The sequence below is a fragment of the Clinocottus analis genome, unplaced genomic scaffold (assembly GCF_023055335.1).
Source record: "Clinocottus analis isolate CAN_PGR_092001 unplaced genomic scaffold, fCliAna1.0.p SCAF_8, whole genome shotgun sequence".
NCBI lineage: Eukaryota > Metazoa > Chordata > Actinopteri > Perciformes > Cottidae > Clinocottus > Clinocottus analis.
Window position 1 is genome coordinate 152,501 of NW_027176240.1, and position 15,000 is coordinate 167,500.

General features: G+C 45.7%; 2 protein-coding genes across 2 annotated transcripts in view; both read left to right on the forward strand.

The window, feature by feature from the left end:
* c1d (C1D nuclear receptor corepressor) overlaps nucleotides 1-68 on the forward strand; it is a 2,164-nt gene extending 2,096 nt beyond the window's left edge. The window contains exon 4 of the mRNA XM_068567523.1: nucleotides 1-68. This exon is cut by the window's left edge and continues 664 nt beyond it. The gene's annotated coding sequence lies outside the window, so the exon portion shown is untranslated.
* Nucleotides 69-6,810: 6,742 nt separating this feature from the next.
* LOC137779579 (protein NLRC3-like) overlaps nucleotides 6,811-15,000 on the forward strand; it is an 8,461-nt gene continuing 271 nt past the window's right edge. Inside the window, exons 1-8 of the mRNA XM_068567522.1 lie at nucleotides 6,811-6,920; nucleotides 7,126-7,204; nucleotides 7,358-7,586; nucleotides 7,750-9,553; nucleotides 9,651-9,824; nucleotides 10,686-10,859; nucleotides 13,534-13,580; nucleotides 13,732-15,000. The exon at nucleotides 13,732-15,000 is cut by the window's right edge and continues 271 nt beyond it. Coding sequence (XP_068423623.1) covers nucleotides 6,853-6,920; nucleotides 7,126-7,204; nucleotides 7,358-7,586; nucleotides 7,750-9,553; nucleotides 9,651-9,824; nucleotides 10,686-10,859; nucleotides 13,534-13,580; nucleotides 13,732-14,282 — 3,126 coding nt within the window. The 5' untranslated portion in view covers nucleotides 6,811-6,852 and the 3' untranslated portion in view covers nucleotides 14,283-15,000. The remainder of the gene's footprint in view (nucleotides 6,921-7,125; nucleotides 7,205-7,357; nucleotides 7,587-7,749; nucleotides 9,554-9,650; nucleotides 9,825-10,685; nucleotides 10,860-13,533; nucleotides 13,581-13,731) is intronic.

Here is a 15,000-nt window from a genome sequence, read left to right on the forward strand (position 1 = left end):
TGTATCAAACACTGACTAACGAGACCTTTTGGAGATGCATCTTTTTATTAAAATTTACATGAACCACATGAACCATGGATGTTTTTTCTGTCCTGTTTCACCACCGTCAAATTGCAATCTTATTCGGGTGTCGTAAAAAAAAAGTTTGTTAGCGCCCTCTAGAGTTGAACTTAGGTTTAACGACCCGCAGCCATCGTCCACTACGACCGATTGACTTGATATTTTACAAACGCATCGGGTTCCATTTCCTCTGCAAAGCATATTGTAGTCCAATTAAGCTCCGCCTACTTAGATTTTCCGCCATTTTGAATTTAGTAAAAACACTTGATTTCCACCTTCTCCTAAACGCTGTGTCCGATTCTTACGAAAAAGAAAAGATGTCTGATAGCGCCCCCTAGTCACCTGGGTCAGTTTAAGTTTGTTTTTGTTTTTTCAATAAGAAAAAAAAAGCCGTTTGGGTGAATTGGTTGAGGTCATGGGTATTTAAAGTGTGTGTGTGTGTGTGTGTGTGTGTGTGTGTGTGTGTGTGTGTGTGTGTGTGTGTGGGTGTCGTTGGTTTAGCCTCGCTCAGCAGAATGAGGATCACAGCGTCAAGTTCGCAAATCACTCCCCTGTCAAAATAAAGCTCAACATCGCCCCCTGCTGGATACAAGATGCACAGCACACACACAGCCAGTTATCACACTCTTATGTACATAAGTATAAATATGTATTCACATTGCACATGAAGCTTTCTGCTGGCTTCATTCACACCTGTGCAGGTGAAGTCATGTCCTCTGTTCACGCGCAGCACCGTGTGGAGATGCTTCAGGGAGGAGGAGCTTCATGTCCTCAGCTTGGTTCCTGTGGCTCAGAGGAAGCAGGAAGAAGCTGAGGGTTAATCTTTACCATGATCATAAAGTCATGACACGTGATCAGCTGCAGGTTCACACTGTTCATCACAGCGTTGGAGTGACAGCAGCCTGAAGACACGCAGGACTGGTGAAGAAGAGGAGGAAGAGGAGTTAATCCTGCTGGAGCTCATCGTCCCATCACATCAACAGGACCTGGTCCTCACAGACCTGGTCTGTCTCCATCAGGGCTGCAGGTGATCACCAACATGAACAGGTATCTCTCAACACTTCGTTACCTGTGATCAGCGGCTGGTGGGATGTTTTTAGTCGGGTCATGTATCTGTTTAAATTTCCCCGTGGCCCTCTATTGGCTTACTCCTCGTTAGCATTAATAGCACACATTATTAGTAAGTGTTGTTGTTGTTGTGGCTCAAGGGGGTCCAGGCCCGTGGCCCTCTATTGGACGATGCTGTTTTTCCTTCAGCGTCTTCACTCTGACTTCATGTTGACTGTTTCTCTGCTCGTTCACTTGAACCTTGACTCCTAACAAACTTATAAATCTATAAAACACATTCAGTCGTTAGATTGAGTTCTGATACTGGACTCCAGTCTGGACTCTGGTACTTCAGGTGTTTTATGAAGCTCATATTTCATGTTTACTGAGGCCTCTGCTGGTCAAAGTCCTCTCAGAGATCACATATCTGTTGATTCATAACTTCATCTATGAAGCAAGAAGCAATGTATGAGCCACATATCTGGGACCAGGTCAATATATCTGGGACCAGATCCAGACATGTGGGGACCAGCTCCAGACATGTGGGGACCAGATCCAGACATGTGGGGACCAGCTCCAGACATGTGGGGACCAGCTCCAGACATGTGGGGACCAGATCCAGACATGTGGGGACCAGATCCAGACATGTGGGGACCAGATCCAGACATGTGGGGACCAGCTCCAGACATGTGGGGACCAGATCCAGACATGTGGGGACCAGCTCCAGACATGTGGGGACCAGCTCCAGACATGTGGGGACCAGATCCAGACATGTGGGGACCAGATCCAGACATGTGGGGACCAGGTCAATATATCTGGGACCAGCTCCAGACATGTGGGGACCAGATCCGGACATGTGGGGACCAGATCCAGACATGTGGGTACCAGCTCCAGACATGTGGGGACCAGCTCCAGACATGTGGGGACCAGATCCAGACATGTGGGGACCAGATCCAGACATGTGGGGACCAGCTCCAGACATGTGGGGACCAGATCCAGACATGTGGGGACCAGCTCCAGACATGTGGGGACCAGCTCCAGACATGTGGGGACCGTATCCAGACATGTGGGGACCAGCTCCAGACATGTGGGGACCAGATCCAGACATGTGGGGACCAGATCCAGACATGTGGGGACCAGGTCAATATATCTGGGACCAGCTCCAGACATGTGGGGACCAGATCCGGACATGTGGGGACCAGATCCAGACATGTGGGGACCGGATTCAGACATGTGGGGACTAGATCCAGACATGTGGGGACCAGATCTGGACATGTGGGGACCGGATCCAGACATGTGGGGACCAGATCCAGACATGTGGGGACCAGATCCAGACATGTGGGGACCAGATCTGGACATGTGGGGACCGGATCTGGACATGTGGGGACCAGATCCAGACATGTGGGGACCGGATCCAGACAAATCTATAAAACACATTCAGTCGTTAGATTGAGTTCTGATACTGGACTCCAGTCTGGACTCTGGTACTTCAGGTGTTTTATGAAGCTCATATTTCATGTTTACTGAGGCCTCTGCTGGTCAAAGTCCTCTCAGAGATCACATATCTGTTGATTCATAACTTCATCTATGAAGCAAGAAGCAATGTATGAGCCACATATCTGGGACCAGGTCAATATATCTGGGACCAGCTCCAGACATGTGGGGACCAGCTCCAGACATGTGGGGACCAGATCTAGACATGTGGGGACCAGATCTGGACATGTGGGGACCGGATCCAGACATGTGGGGACCATATCTGGACATGTGGGGACCGGATCCAGACATGTGGGGACCAGATCCAGACATGTGGGGACCAGCTCCAGACATGTGGGGAACAGGTCAATATATCTGGGACCAGCTCCAGACATGTGGGGACCAGATCCGGACATGTGGGGACCAGCTCCAGACATGTGGGGACCAGCTCCAGACATGTGGGGACCAGCTCCAGACATGTGGGGACCAGATCCAGACATGTGGGGACCAGATCCAGACATGTGGGGACCAGCTCCAGACATGTGGGGACCAGATCCAGACATGTGGGGACCAGCTCCAGACATGTGGGGACCAGCTCCAGACATGTGGGGACCAGCTCCAGACATGTGGGGACCAGATCTGGACATGTGGGGACCAGCTCCAGACATGTGGGGACCAGCTCCAGACATGTGGGGACCAGATCTGGACATGTGGGGACCAGCTCCAGACATGTGGGGACCAGATCCAGACATGTGGGGACCAGCTCCAGACATGTGGGGACCAGATCTGGACATGTGGGGACTAGCTCCAGACATGTGGGGACCAGATCCAGACATGTGGGGACCAGCTCCAGACATGTGGGGACCAGCTCCAGACATGTGGGGACCGTATCCAGACATGTGGGGACCAGCTCCAGACATGTGGGGACCAGATCCAGACATGTGGGGACCAGATCCAGACATGTGGGGACCAGGTCAATATATCTGGGACCAGCTCCAGACATGTGGGGACCAGATCCGGACATGTGGGGACCAGATCCAGACATGTGGGGACCGGATTCAGACATGTGGGGACCAGATCCAGACATGTGGGGACCAGATCTGGACATGTGGGGACCGGATCTGGACATGTGGGGACCAGATCCAGACATGTGGGGACCGGATCCAGACAAATCTATAAAACACATTCAGTCGTTAGATTGAGTTCCGATACTGGACTCCAGTCTGGACTCTGGTACTTCAGGTGTTTTATGAAGCTCATATTTCATGTTTACTGAGGCCTCTGCTGGTCAAAGTCCTCTCAGAGATCACATATCTGTTGATTCATAACTTCATCTATGAAGCAAGAAGCAATGTATGAGCCACATATCTGGGAACAGGTCAATATATCTGGGACCAGCTCCAGACATGTGGGGACCAGATCTGGACATGTGGGGACCAGATCCAGACATATGGGGACCGGATCCAGACATGTGGTGACCGGATCCAGACATGTGGGGACCAGCTCCAGACATGAGGGGACCGGATCCAGATTGTGGGGACCAGATCCAGACATGTGGGGACCAGATCCAGACATGAGGGGACCGGATCCAGATTGTGGGGACCAGATCCAGACATGTGGGGACCAGATCCAGACATGTGGGGACCAGGTCAATATATCTGGGACCAGCTCCAGACATGTGGGGACCAGATCCGGACATGTGGGGACCAGATCCAGACATGTGGGGACCGGATCCAGACATGTGGGGACCTGATCCAGACATGTGGGGACAGGATCCAGATTGTGGGGACCAGATCCAGACATGTGGGGACCAGCTCCAGATATGTGGGGACCAGCTCCAGACATGTGGGGACCGGATCCAGACATGTGGGGACCAGATCCAGACATGTGGGGACCAGCTCCAGACATGTGGGGACCAGATCCAGACATGTGGGGACCAGATCCAGACATGTGGGGACCAGCTCCAGACATGTGGGGACCAGATCCAGATTAAAACAGTGTGTCTGCATTGTGAGGTGGCATAATCCAGATTGCATAATGAAATAAAACACAATGGTGGTATCATAATTTACAGGTGACTCATTACTTTATAAACCTGCTGTATCATATTTGATAACGATGTTTTCAAAACGATTGTACTATGAAATAAGAAGGAAACATGAAGTACTTCTTGGTGGCTTCAGTACTGCAGCTCCTGAGCTCCCCCTGGTGGTCAGTGAGGGTTACAGCTGGTCTCAGTGTTCCTGTCAGTCAACAGAGTTCATGTCCAGCTGAGGTTAATTCAGCCTCATGACTTTGTTTAACTTGTTGTTGCTTCCTTGGTGCAGTGTGAACCCTGTTGATTAAACGTCATCAGTTCAAATCCCTTCAGTCCAAGAAGATGCTACGTGTCACATCATTACAGCTTCTTTCATCATATCTTCAGATTCTCAGCACTCACACACATTTTCAGGAAATATATGTCAAATGTCACGTTTCTGTTTTGATCCTTTTCTTGTTGATAGCTGACAGTGTTTCCCAACTGCTGCTCTGGCTAAAGACACATAATTCCTTGCTGGTCTTCTTCTCTGTTGTAGGACCCATCAGGGCCCAAAGTGCCCTGGACCTGGTCCAGAACCTGGACCTGGACCAGAACCCGGACCTGGACCAGAACCTGGACCTGGACCAGAATCTGGACCAGAATCTGGACCAGAATCTGGACCTCAACCCAGCTGTGTGTCCATGAAGAGTGATCGGTCTAAAGGCTTTGTGATTCACTTCAGAGATGAACAACGTTCTTCTGACCCAGAGTAAGTTCTTAAACAGATGAAACAGATGAAACTGTTCTGATTCTCATCTATGAAACACAGAATTGGTTGTTCATCATTTGCAGTCTTGTTTTCATGAAGATCAATCAGAATCAATATATTGAACTAGCTGCTCTGTAGCTGTTTGTATATGAATCATTAACTGTAAACAGTCTCTGGAGCAACACAATGTGAGTTTATTCCTCCTCAGAGTCGACCAGGAGAGATTTTAGATAGATGTAGAGTTCTGGAGACAGATGACTGGAACGACCTGAAACAGTCTTCAGAACAGCTCCAGAGCTGAAGTAGTCTGGGTCCAGATCCAGAGTTTCAGGGACTACCTGTCATGGGGTGGGGAGTAGTTTCAGAAGACTATGGGCACATATAATTGTATATATTTTGTGTTATATATACATATATATATATATATATATATATATATATATATATATATATATATATATATATATATATATATATATACGTGTATAATTGTAAATAATTCGGTTAAAGGTATAAAAAAAATCACTGCTGTAGTTCAATGTTAAAGTATTAAGTCATAAATCTGAACCTTTCCCTCAGTCAAACTGATTTAACGTGACTGTGAACAAATAATAAACTCTGGGACCAAAGACTGCTCGTTAGATCCTCCAGAACTGATTTATATCTCATGTTTAATCGCTAAGGAATACGTATATTTTGAAGTAGGCTGAATCTTGAAAAAACAACCACATATTTGATGCTTAAACAACTAACTTGCATTCTGGGATATTGGATGTCCCAAGTACACACAATAACCTCTGATGCATCTTGGGTAAAATGGGCAGAGCGAGTCACATCCGGGCTTTTTTGTTCTGGCTACTCGCTGCAGGGTTCTGGCTCTTCATTCAGAGGTCTGGGAACAAGTTATAAAACTATGCAGACGAGTGTCAGACTTCTGGAGGCAGTTTGATGAAGACTTAGTGGTTTAAAAGAGTTTCCTGTTGGAGGGTTGTCCTCATGAATCACAGTGTCTTTGGTAACTTGGCTTTATTGTTGAGACTTGCTAACATTTTAACTCTTATAGACACATTCAACCATCGGTGGTTGAACTTCGGGCTTCATATTGTCCACTGAATGTATAATACACTAATGACCTTTACATTACTGTTCTTTGTGTTTTTGTGCTGGTTATATTGGATGATCCTACATATAAGAGTCAAACTTCTACAAGATGTGACTCCAGTAGTTTTAGTTTTTGTGTCTCATTGTAACGACTAGTTGGTTGAACAAGAACACAACAAGTCACAATAAAGAAGCTGTGTCTTCTTTACCATTAACTACAAGTTTGAATGAAAATAACTTCACTTTTACTGTGCAATAAAACCAATGGAAGCAGAAAAATACATATTGTATCTTCAGAAATCCTTCATGTTCAGTAAATCTCAGTGTTTCTATCAGGTCACAGCAGCAGAGAGAAAAGTCTCCTGGACCCAGCTGTGTGTCCATGAAGAGTGATCAGTCTAAAGGTGGTCTGATTCACTTCAGAGATGGACAACGTTCTGATGACCCAGAGTAAGTTCTTTAAACAGATGAAACAAGATGACTGTCACACAGATGGTCGTCCTTCATCTCCAGTCTTTAGCATCTGGTTTATAAAATGATGAATCATGACACAACATCTTTAACTCGTTGTTGTGTTTGTGTTGTAATATCATGAACAATAAACAGTCTGTGGTGCAGACACAATGTGAGCTGATGGTTCATGACTCCTCCACAGAGAGGACCAGGAGAGCTCAGAGGTTCCCAGAGGTCCGTCTGCCCAGCAGCATCAAACACACCTGGACTCCATATTTATGGTCTGTACCTGTACAACTACTTTTACATGTCTTCTGTTCACCATCATCTCCATGCTGCACTCTTTAGACCAGTGGGTTGTCAGTCTGTCCAACATGGATCTGATGTTTGCTTCCATGGTTTTAGTTTGTCATTCAGAGAATATTCTGTTCCAGCTGCTGGAGGAGAACATCCTCACTTTTGTGAAGGACGAGCTGAAGAAGATCCAGAAGGTTCTGAGTTCAGATTACCCAGAATGCTTAGAGAGTCAGAGAGAGGATGAGGAGGTGTTGGATGGTGAGGATGAACAGCAGAGGAGGAGGAGCAGAGAAGCCTTTCAGAAGATCTCACTGCACTTCCTGAGGAGCATGAAGCATGAGGAGCTGGCTGACTGTCTGCAGAGCAGTAAGAGGATTTCTCTAAAGATTTAACATGCTGGATGAATGGAACGTTTACTAATGTCTCAAGAGATGGACCAGAACATATTCACAGACTCATCCTTTGAGGACATGAGGTGTTGAAATCTATTCTTTGACTCATTGATCTTCTGTGTTGTTTGTTCATTCAGGACTTCTTGCTGCAGTTTGTCAGCGTGAACTCAAATCTAACCTGAAGAAGAAGTTCCAGTGTGTGTTTGAGGGGATCGCTAAAGCAGGAAACCCAACCCTTCTGAACCAGATCTACACAGAGCTCTACATCACAGAGGGAGGGACTGCAGAGGTCAACAATGAACATGAGGTCAGACAGATTGAAGCAGCATCCAGGAAACCACACAGACCAGAAACCACCATCAGACAAGAAGACTTCTTTAAAGCCTCACCTGGAGGAGAGGAACCAATCAGAACAGTGATGACAAAGGGAGTGGCCGGCATCGGGAAAACAGTCCTAACACAGAAGTTCACTCTGGACTGGGCTGAAGACAAAGCCAACCAGGACATCCAGTTCATGTTTCCCTTCACCTTCAGAGAGCTGAATGTGCTGAAAGAGAAGAAGTTCAGCTTGGTGGAACTTGTTCATCACTTCTTCTCTGAAACCAAAGAAGCAGGAATCTGCAGCTTTGAAGAGTTCCCGGTTGTGTTCATCTTTGACGGTCTGGATGAGTGTCGACTTCCTCTGGACTTCCACAACAATGAGGTCCTGACTGACGTCACAGAGTCCACCTCAGTGGATGTGCTGCTGACAAACCTCATCAGGGGGAAGCTGCTTCCCTCTGCTCGCCTCTGGATAACCACACGACCTGCAGCAGCCAATCAGATCCCTCCTGACTGTGTTGACCTGGTGACAGAGGTCAGAGGGTTCACTGACCCACAGAAGAAAGACTACTTCAGGAAGAGGTTCAGAGATAAGGAGCAGGCCAGCAGGATCATCCCCCACATCAAGACCTCACGAAGCCTCCACATCATGTGCCACATCCCAGTCTTCTGCTGGATCACTGCTACAGTTCTGGAGGACGTGTTGAAGACCACAAAGAGAAGACAGCTGCCCAAGACCCTGACTGAGATGTACATCCACTTCCTGGTGGTTCAGTCCAAAGTGAAGAAGGTCAAGTATGATGGAGGAGCTGAGACAGATCCACACTGGAGTCCAGAGAACAGGAAGATGACTAAGTCTCTGGGAAAACTGGCTTTTGATCAGCTGCAGAAAGGGAACCTGATCTTCTATGAATCCGACCTGACAGAGTGTGGCATCGACATCAGAGCAGCCTCAGTGTACTCAGGAGTGTTCACACAGATCTTTAGAGAGGAGAGAGGACTGTACCAGGACAAGGTGTTCTGCTTCGTCCATCTGAGTGTTCAGGAGTTTCTGGCTGCTCTTCATGTCCATCTGACCTTCATCAACTCTGGTGTCAACCTGCTGGCAGAGGAACAAACAACCTCCCGGTTGTCTAAAGTCTTTAAAAACAAACCAAAACCAAGACATCTGTACCAGAGTGCTGTGGACAAGTCCTTACAGAGTCCTAATGGACACCTGGACTTGTTCCTCCGCTTCCTCCTGGGTCTTTCACTGGAGACCAATCAGACTCTCCTACGAGGTCTGCTGACACAGACAGGAAGTAGCTCACAGACCAATCAGAAAACAGTCCAGTACATCAAGGAGAAGATCAGTGAGGATGTGTCTCCAGAGAAAAGCATCAATCTGTTCCACTGTCTGAATGAACTGAATGATGGTTCTCTAGTGGAGGAGATCCAACAGTCCCTGAGGTCAGGACGTCTCTCCAGACGTAAACTGTCTCCTGCTCAGTGGTCAGCTCTGGTCTTCATCTTACTGTCATCAGGAAAAGATCTGAAGGTGTTTGACCTGAAGAAGTACTCTGCTTCAGAGGAGGCTCTTCTGAGGCTGCTGCCAGTGGTCAAAGCCTCCAACAAAGCTCTGTAAGTACAGAGAGAGTTAGATTCATGGATCATAACTTAAATACGCTGCTATCTTTTACACTTACTGCTTATCTTTTCTTCCTCCTTGTCTCTTCAGGCTGAGTGGCTGTAACCTCTCAGAGAGAAGCTGTGAAGCTCTGTCCTCAGTCCTCAGCTCCCAGTCCTCTAGTCTGAGAGAGCTGGACCTGAGTAACAACAAGCTGCAGGATTCAGGAGTGAAGCTGCTGTCTGCTGGACTGGAGAGTCCTCACTGCAGACTGGAGACTCTCAGGTCAGCTCAAGTTAGTTTGTCTGAAATAATTTATATGTATCTCTAAACTATCAGCTCTATTCAGTGTTTCTGAATCTCAGTTTGTTCATCACAATTTCAGATTTCATGAACTCTTTTTCGCCAGGAAATTAACCAGAACTTTGGATCATACGAGATAGTCTCAGAAACTAAACTAAGGAACGTTGTAGAGCAGACAAATTAGATCCACATTGGATTAAAAAAAACAATGTTGGCATTTGAAAAGCATGTTTCATTCAGAATAAAACATCACTGTGTCGTCCTAATGTTCATCTTATTTATGCTTTGTCATTTTTTATTTCTAATAGTAATTAATGAGAAAGAGAAATGCAGGAAAAGACACTGGAAACTTGAATGTGTCTTTACAGTCACAATCTGCTGAGAATTTAATGGTTGTTTATTTCTGATTTACAACTTAACAAACATGAAATCAGAATATAAAGTTAGATTTTTTCGTTTTTTTCTCACTTTGTTCAGTCTCTCTCTCTCTCTCTCTCTCTCTCTCTCTCTCTCTCTCTCTCTCTCTCTCTCTCTGTCTCTCTCTTTCTCTCTCTTCTCAGGAAAACAACAGAAAACCCAAACTGTGTTTTCCAATTTAATAAACAACATAAATATTCACCCCTCTTACTGATATTAATACTACATTACTTCCTCTTTCCAGTAGAGAATAATTCATTGAATTATTGCATCTTGTTTCGAGTAGAACAGGAACAATCAAATCCTCTTTCACTGAACAAATTATCTTGTTCTTTCTGATTCTACTTTAGTCCAGACTCATTATCACAGAAGATTTCATTTTAACATGAATGTTATTTTTCTTCTTGTTGGTTGTTGTCTCTTCAGCCTGAGTGGCTGTAACCTCTCAGAGAGAAGCTGTGAAGCTCTGTCCTCAGTCCTCAGCTCCCAGTCCTGTAGTCTGAGAGAGCTGGACCTGAGTAACAACAAGCTGCAGGATTCAGGAGTGAAGCTGCTGTCTGCTGGACTGGAGAGTCCTCACTGCAGACTGGAGACTCTCAGGTATGAAGAGGCCTGCTGAAAAAAACTATGATTTTGCATATTTTTAGTATCGATACTTCATTAAAATATCGTGCGATCAGAGCGCACTCACTTTCCACTCCCGGTAGTGCTGTCTGCACACATCGACTGCAAAGAGGCGGGATTAAGGAGGCAGCCTTAAGGAGGCAGCCTTAAGGAGGCGGGACAGGCAGCGAGTGATCAGGGGAGACATAATGGCCTCAGTGCAGAAGCTCTTGCTGACCGTCCTCGGCTTGTTGGAACAAAAGAGGAAGAAGTGAAATGTGGAAATACTTTGACTCCATTGCAGACTGAAGGAAAGCCCACTGACACACAGAGACCCGTCTAACAGACCAAGGGAGGACACGTCAAACATGGCAAAGCAGCTTCCAGACAGACACCAGACAATTGGCCGACACATTCGTGTATAATCAATGCTTTGATGGCCTCATGTAGTGTTCATTAATATCTTGCTGGAAGCTAATACTAATATTAATGCCGCTTGTTAAATGTTTAAAAAGCAGGGCAGGAACAAGCTGGTAAAAAAGGAAACCATACAGATGTTTTGATTATTACTATTATAGATAAATATACCAGTATTGTATTTGTGGTGTCGTGACAACCCTAGTCCCACATCAGACCATCAACACAGACAGAAGTAGTCAGGGAACAGCAGCCAGGATGAGCCAGAACAGGGAGGTGATGAAGCTGTTGTGTTTCTGGAGCGTTGTCTTGTCTCTACATCAGAAACTAGGACAGTGGTGTATCCTGACACGTTGACGGCATCATGGTGGGTTGACGTGCATCAACGTCGTCACGCTGCAGTTTGTGGGCTCATATGAAACTATAGTTTGATGTTTTAATGCTGGTCATCTGCCTCCAGTGTGTGTTGCCCTTTAGTCCAGACATTACTGTGAGAAGACAAGCAAAGAAACAACCTGTTCAAACCTTCTTGATGGAGCATCACAACAGGAATGTGTTGCTGTTTAAAGGAGTTCAGCTTCACCTGGTGTTGGTTTGTTTTGCACTGAGAGACAGTTCTCTGGTGGTCAGAGTGACTTGTTGAAGCTACAGGTGACAGTCGGCCACAGACGCTCAGCTGGTGAACATAGTGGAGCGTTTAGCAGCTAAAGAGACAGATGTTTCCCTCAGGAGGTGCTGGAGACCAAACACAGAGCTACAAGAGAGAGAATAGTGGACTTCATTCATCAGGTGACACAAAGAGTCCTGATGAGTCATCATGTTGATGTGGAACTGCTGGATGTGGAAGCAGCTGGTTGATATCATGTCAGACACAACGACTTCATAAGCTGATCATGTGTCAGATGTTGTGTTTACAGCTTGTTTCCACTGAACCACAAACAGACAAAGAATCAACTGATGCAGGTTTAAACATCTGAGTTCCTGACTGACTGCTAGAGGAACCTGAGTCTGATTCATGTGGACCAGTGGAATGGACTAAGTGCTAGAATCAGCTACGGAGCCCAATTGTTGTGGAAAACATGAGTCACGATGCATTTTAAATCAACAAATCTTGACTGTCAATAGTTCAGCAACCAGAAAGTCAATACACACACACGCATACACAAATATACATTGATAACTATTAGTTATCAAGGTCTGTCGTTGTTATTTAGGGGGAGTAGAAGAGTTCAGTTCATCTTTTCAAGGCTGTTCAGTTCTAGGTTTGGTTAGTGTCCGGGGGAACAAAGTTCACCTTCCCACCAAGGAGGGGGGGACTCGGTTGCTCCTTCAGTCTTAGCTCTTCATCATCCAATGTCCAGTCATCGCTGTGATCCACATGAAAACCTGACCTATAAAACGTCACACAGAACAGAAAAGTCAAAAACCAAAATGTCAACAGCAGCTTTAGGTCACACAAAACAATCTGACACACTCAGGGGGAAACAAAGGAAAAACACATGCAACAAAGCAAAATATAAGTCACTCAACAGGTAGTGCCGATATGCTAATTGCTAAGCTAGTGGAAGCTAATCAAACCCTAACCCATATGTTAATGTTAAAGACTCTTCCAGAACAAACACACAGCATCTGATGAACAGCATCAAGCTGCAGACGAGAGAAGAAGAGCGATTCCATAACTGCTGCAGCAAACTGAGCAAAGTAGATCTACTTCAGGAAGTGGATCAAGTCTCCAAACTCCACTGCTGCTGGTTCTGCAGCTCGTGAGACACTGAGGCGCCGCTAGTGGAAACGTATCCGTCCTCCGTTCACGGTGCTCTAAGAGTCCGTAGTGAGGACGCTCAGTGTGAACGCAGCAACAGATATGAGATTAAAGTGGAAACCTCACGTGAGGAGAACAGAGATCTCACCTGCTGGCTCGTGATTACAGGACGAACTCTCTACCACATGAGCCACATACAGAAATGACTCTCATCCGCATAGTTGTGTTTTTAATTCACCTCAATGGAGCCCACACGAGAATATTTTTGTTATAACAGGTGAAATAACAATACAATGCCACTAATTGTGTTTAATCTTGTTCTATAATTTAATTACTATAACAAACTATAGGTGTTGTATATATAAAATATGAATATATGTAAATCTTTATAAGCTGTGATATGAAACAGCTAATATTGAATCCCAAAGCTCTGTGATGAGAGTGATGTCATGTCCATGTTTCATGCTGCTCTGACCCCCCTCCTCCTTTCAGGGTGGAGCCTGCTGGAGTCCGATGGTTGAGACCAGGTCTGAGGAAGTGTAAGTGGGCTTTGATTCATGAACACATTCAACCATCTGCACACTGTGACATCACTCATTCACATCTCTGATGTCATCATCAAAGTGTCACGAGATGAACAGATGATAGATTAATAGCTGCAGCTGTATTGTGTCTTGTTCTCTCCATCAGATTCCTGTGAACTCACAATCGACACAAACACAGTGAACAAGAGCCTCAAACTGTCTGACAACAACAGGAAGGTGACAGGTGTGGTGAAGGATCAGTCATATCCTGATCATCCAGACAGGTTTGATGTCTGTCTTCAGCTGCTGTGTAGAACTGGTCTGACTGGTCGCTGTTACTGGGAGGTCGAGTGGAGAGGAGAAGTTTCTATATCAGTGAGTTACGGAGGAATCAGCAGGAAAGGAAACAGTACAGACTGTTGGTTTGGATTGAATGATCAGTCCTGGAGTCTGGAGTGTCATCATAGTGATTACTCTGTCTGTCACAATAAGACAAGAACACCCATCACCTCTTCCTCCTCCTCCATCTCCTCCTCTGGTAGAGTAGCAGTGTATGTGGACTGTCCTGCTGGCTCTCTGTCCTTCTACAGAGTCTCCTCTGACACACTGATCCACCTCCACACCTTCAACACCACATTCACTGAACCTCTTTATCCTGGGTTTGGGTTCTGGTCCTGGCCTGGTTCCTCAGTGTCTCTGTGTTCTCTGGAGGATTGAGGGTCTCCTCCTGGTAGAGAAACCTTCTCTCTGCTGTCCAGATAGTTCATCTCAGTGGCGGCTGGTGGGTTTTGTTTTTGGGTAGGGCCAGCCAATCACTTTCAGAAAACATCCCTGTACGATTCAATGCAAAAAAGTACCGCTACTCTCGTAGTAGTGAATGTTTTACATACTGTACGTGCAGACTGGATCACAGGAGGATTGTGTAAAAGAAGTGCAGGGCCACAGCTCGCTTTTTAGCGAGTGGAACATGTTTGTAGTGTCGGCGATGAGAGAACATGGTGAAAGCTGCTGCATGCCGTGCTGCTCATAACGTTTATTTAGCGCTTAAGAAACTTATGGATGTGTTGAGAGCACTCATGATCATGTGACAGTGTTACAGTACATCATGCATATCATCACTGTAGAACATGATGAAGGTGGACTTGTGATAAGAAAACTTATCAATGCTTCTACCGATTAAATTTCTGATTATGAAGAATACATACATACTGATCCGTCCATACAAATATTTAAACTAGTTATATGGTATCGTTACATGAATATGCAACAAGTACATAATACGTGCATGCAGTAAATATATACGTTGAGATCAAAATAAATCAAAGTTCTGGATGATTCTAGATAATAAACCACATGAACATCATGTCAAAGCAAAAATGTCCAAATCCATCCCAACAGTGTAAATGAAGGATTTGTTGACTCCAGCTTCATTGTT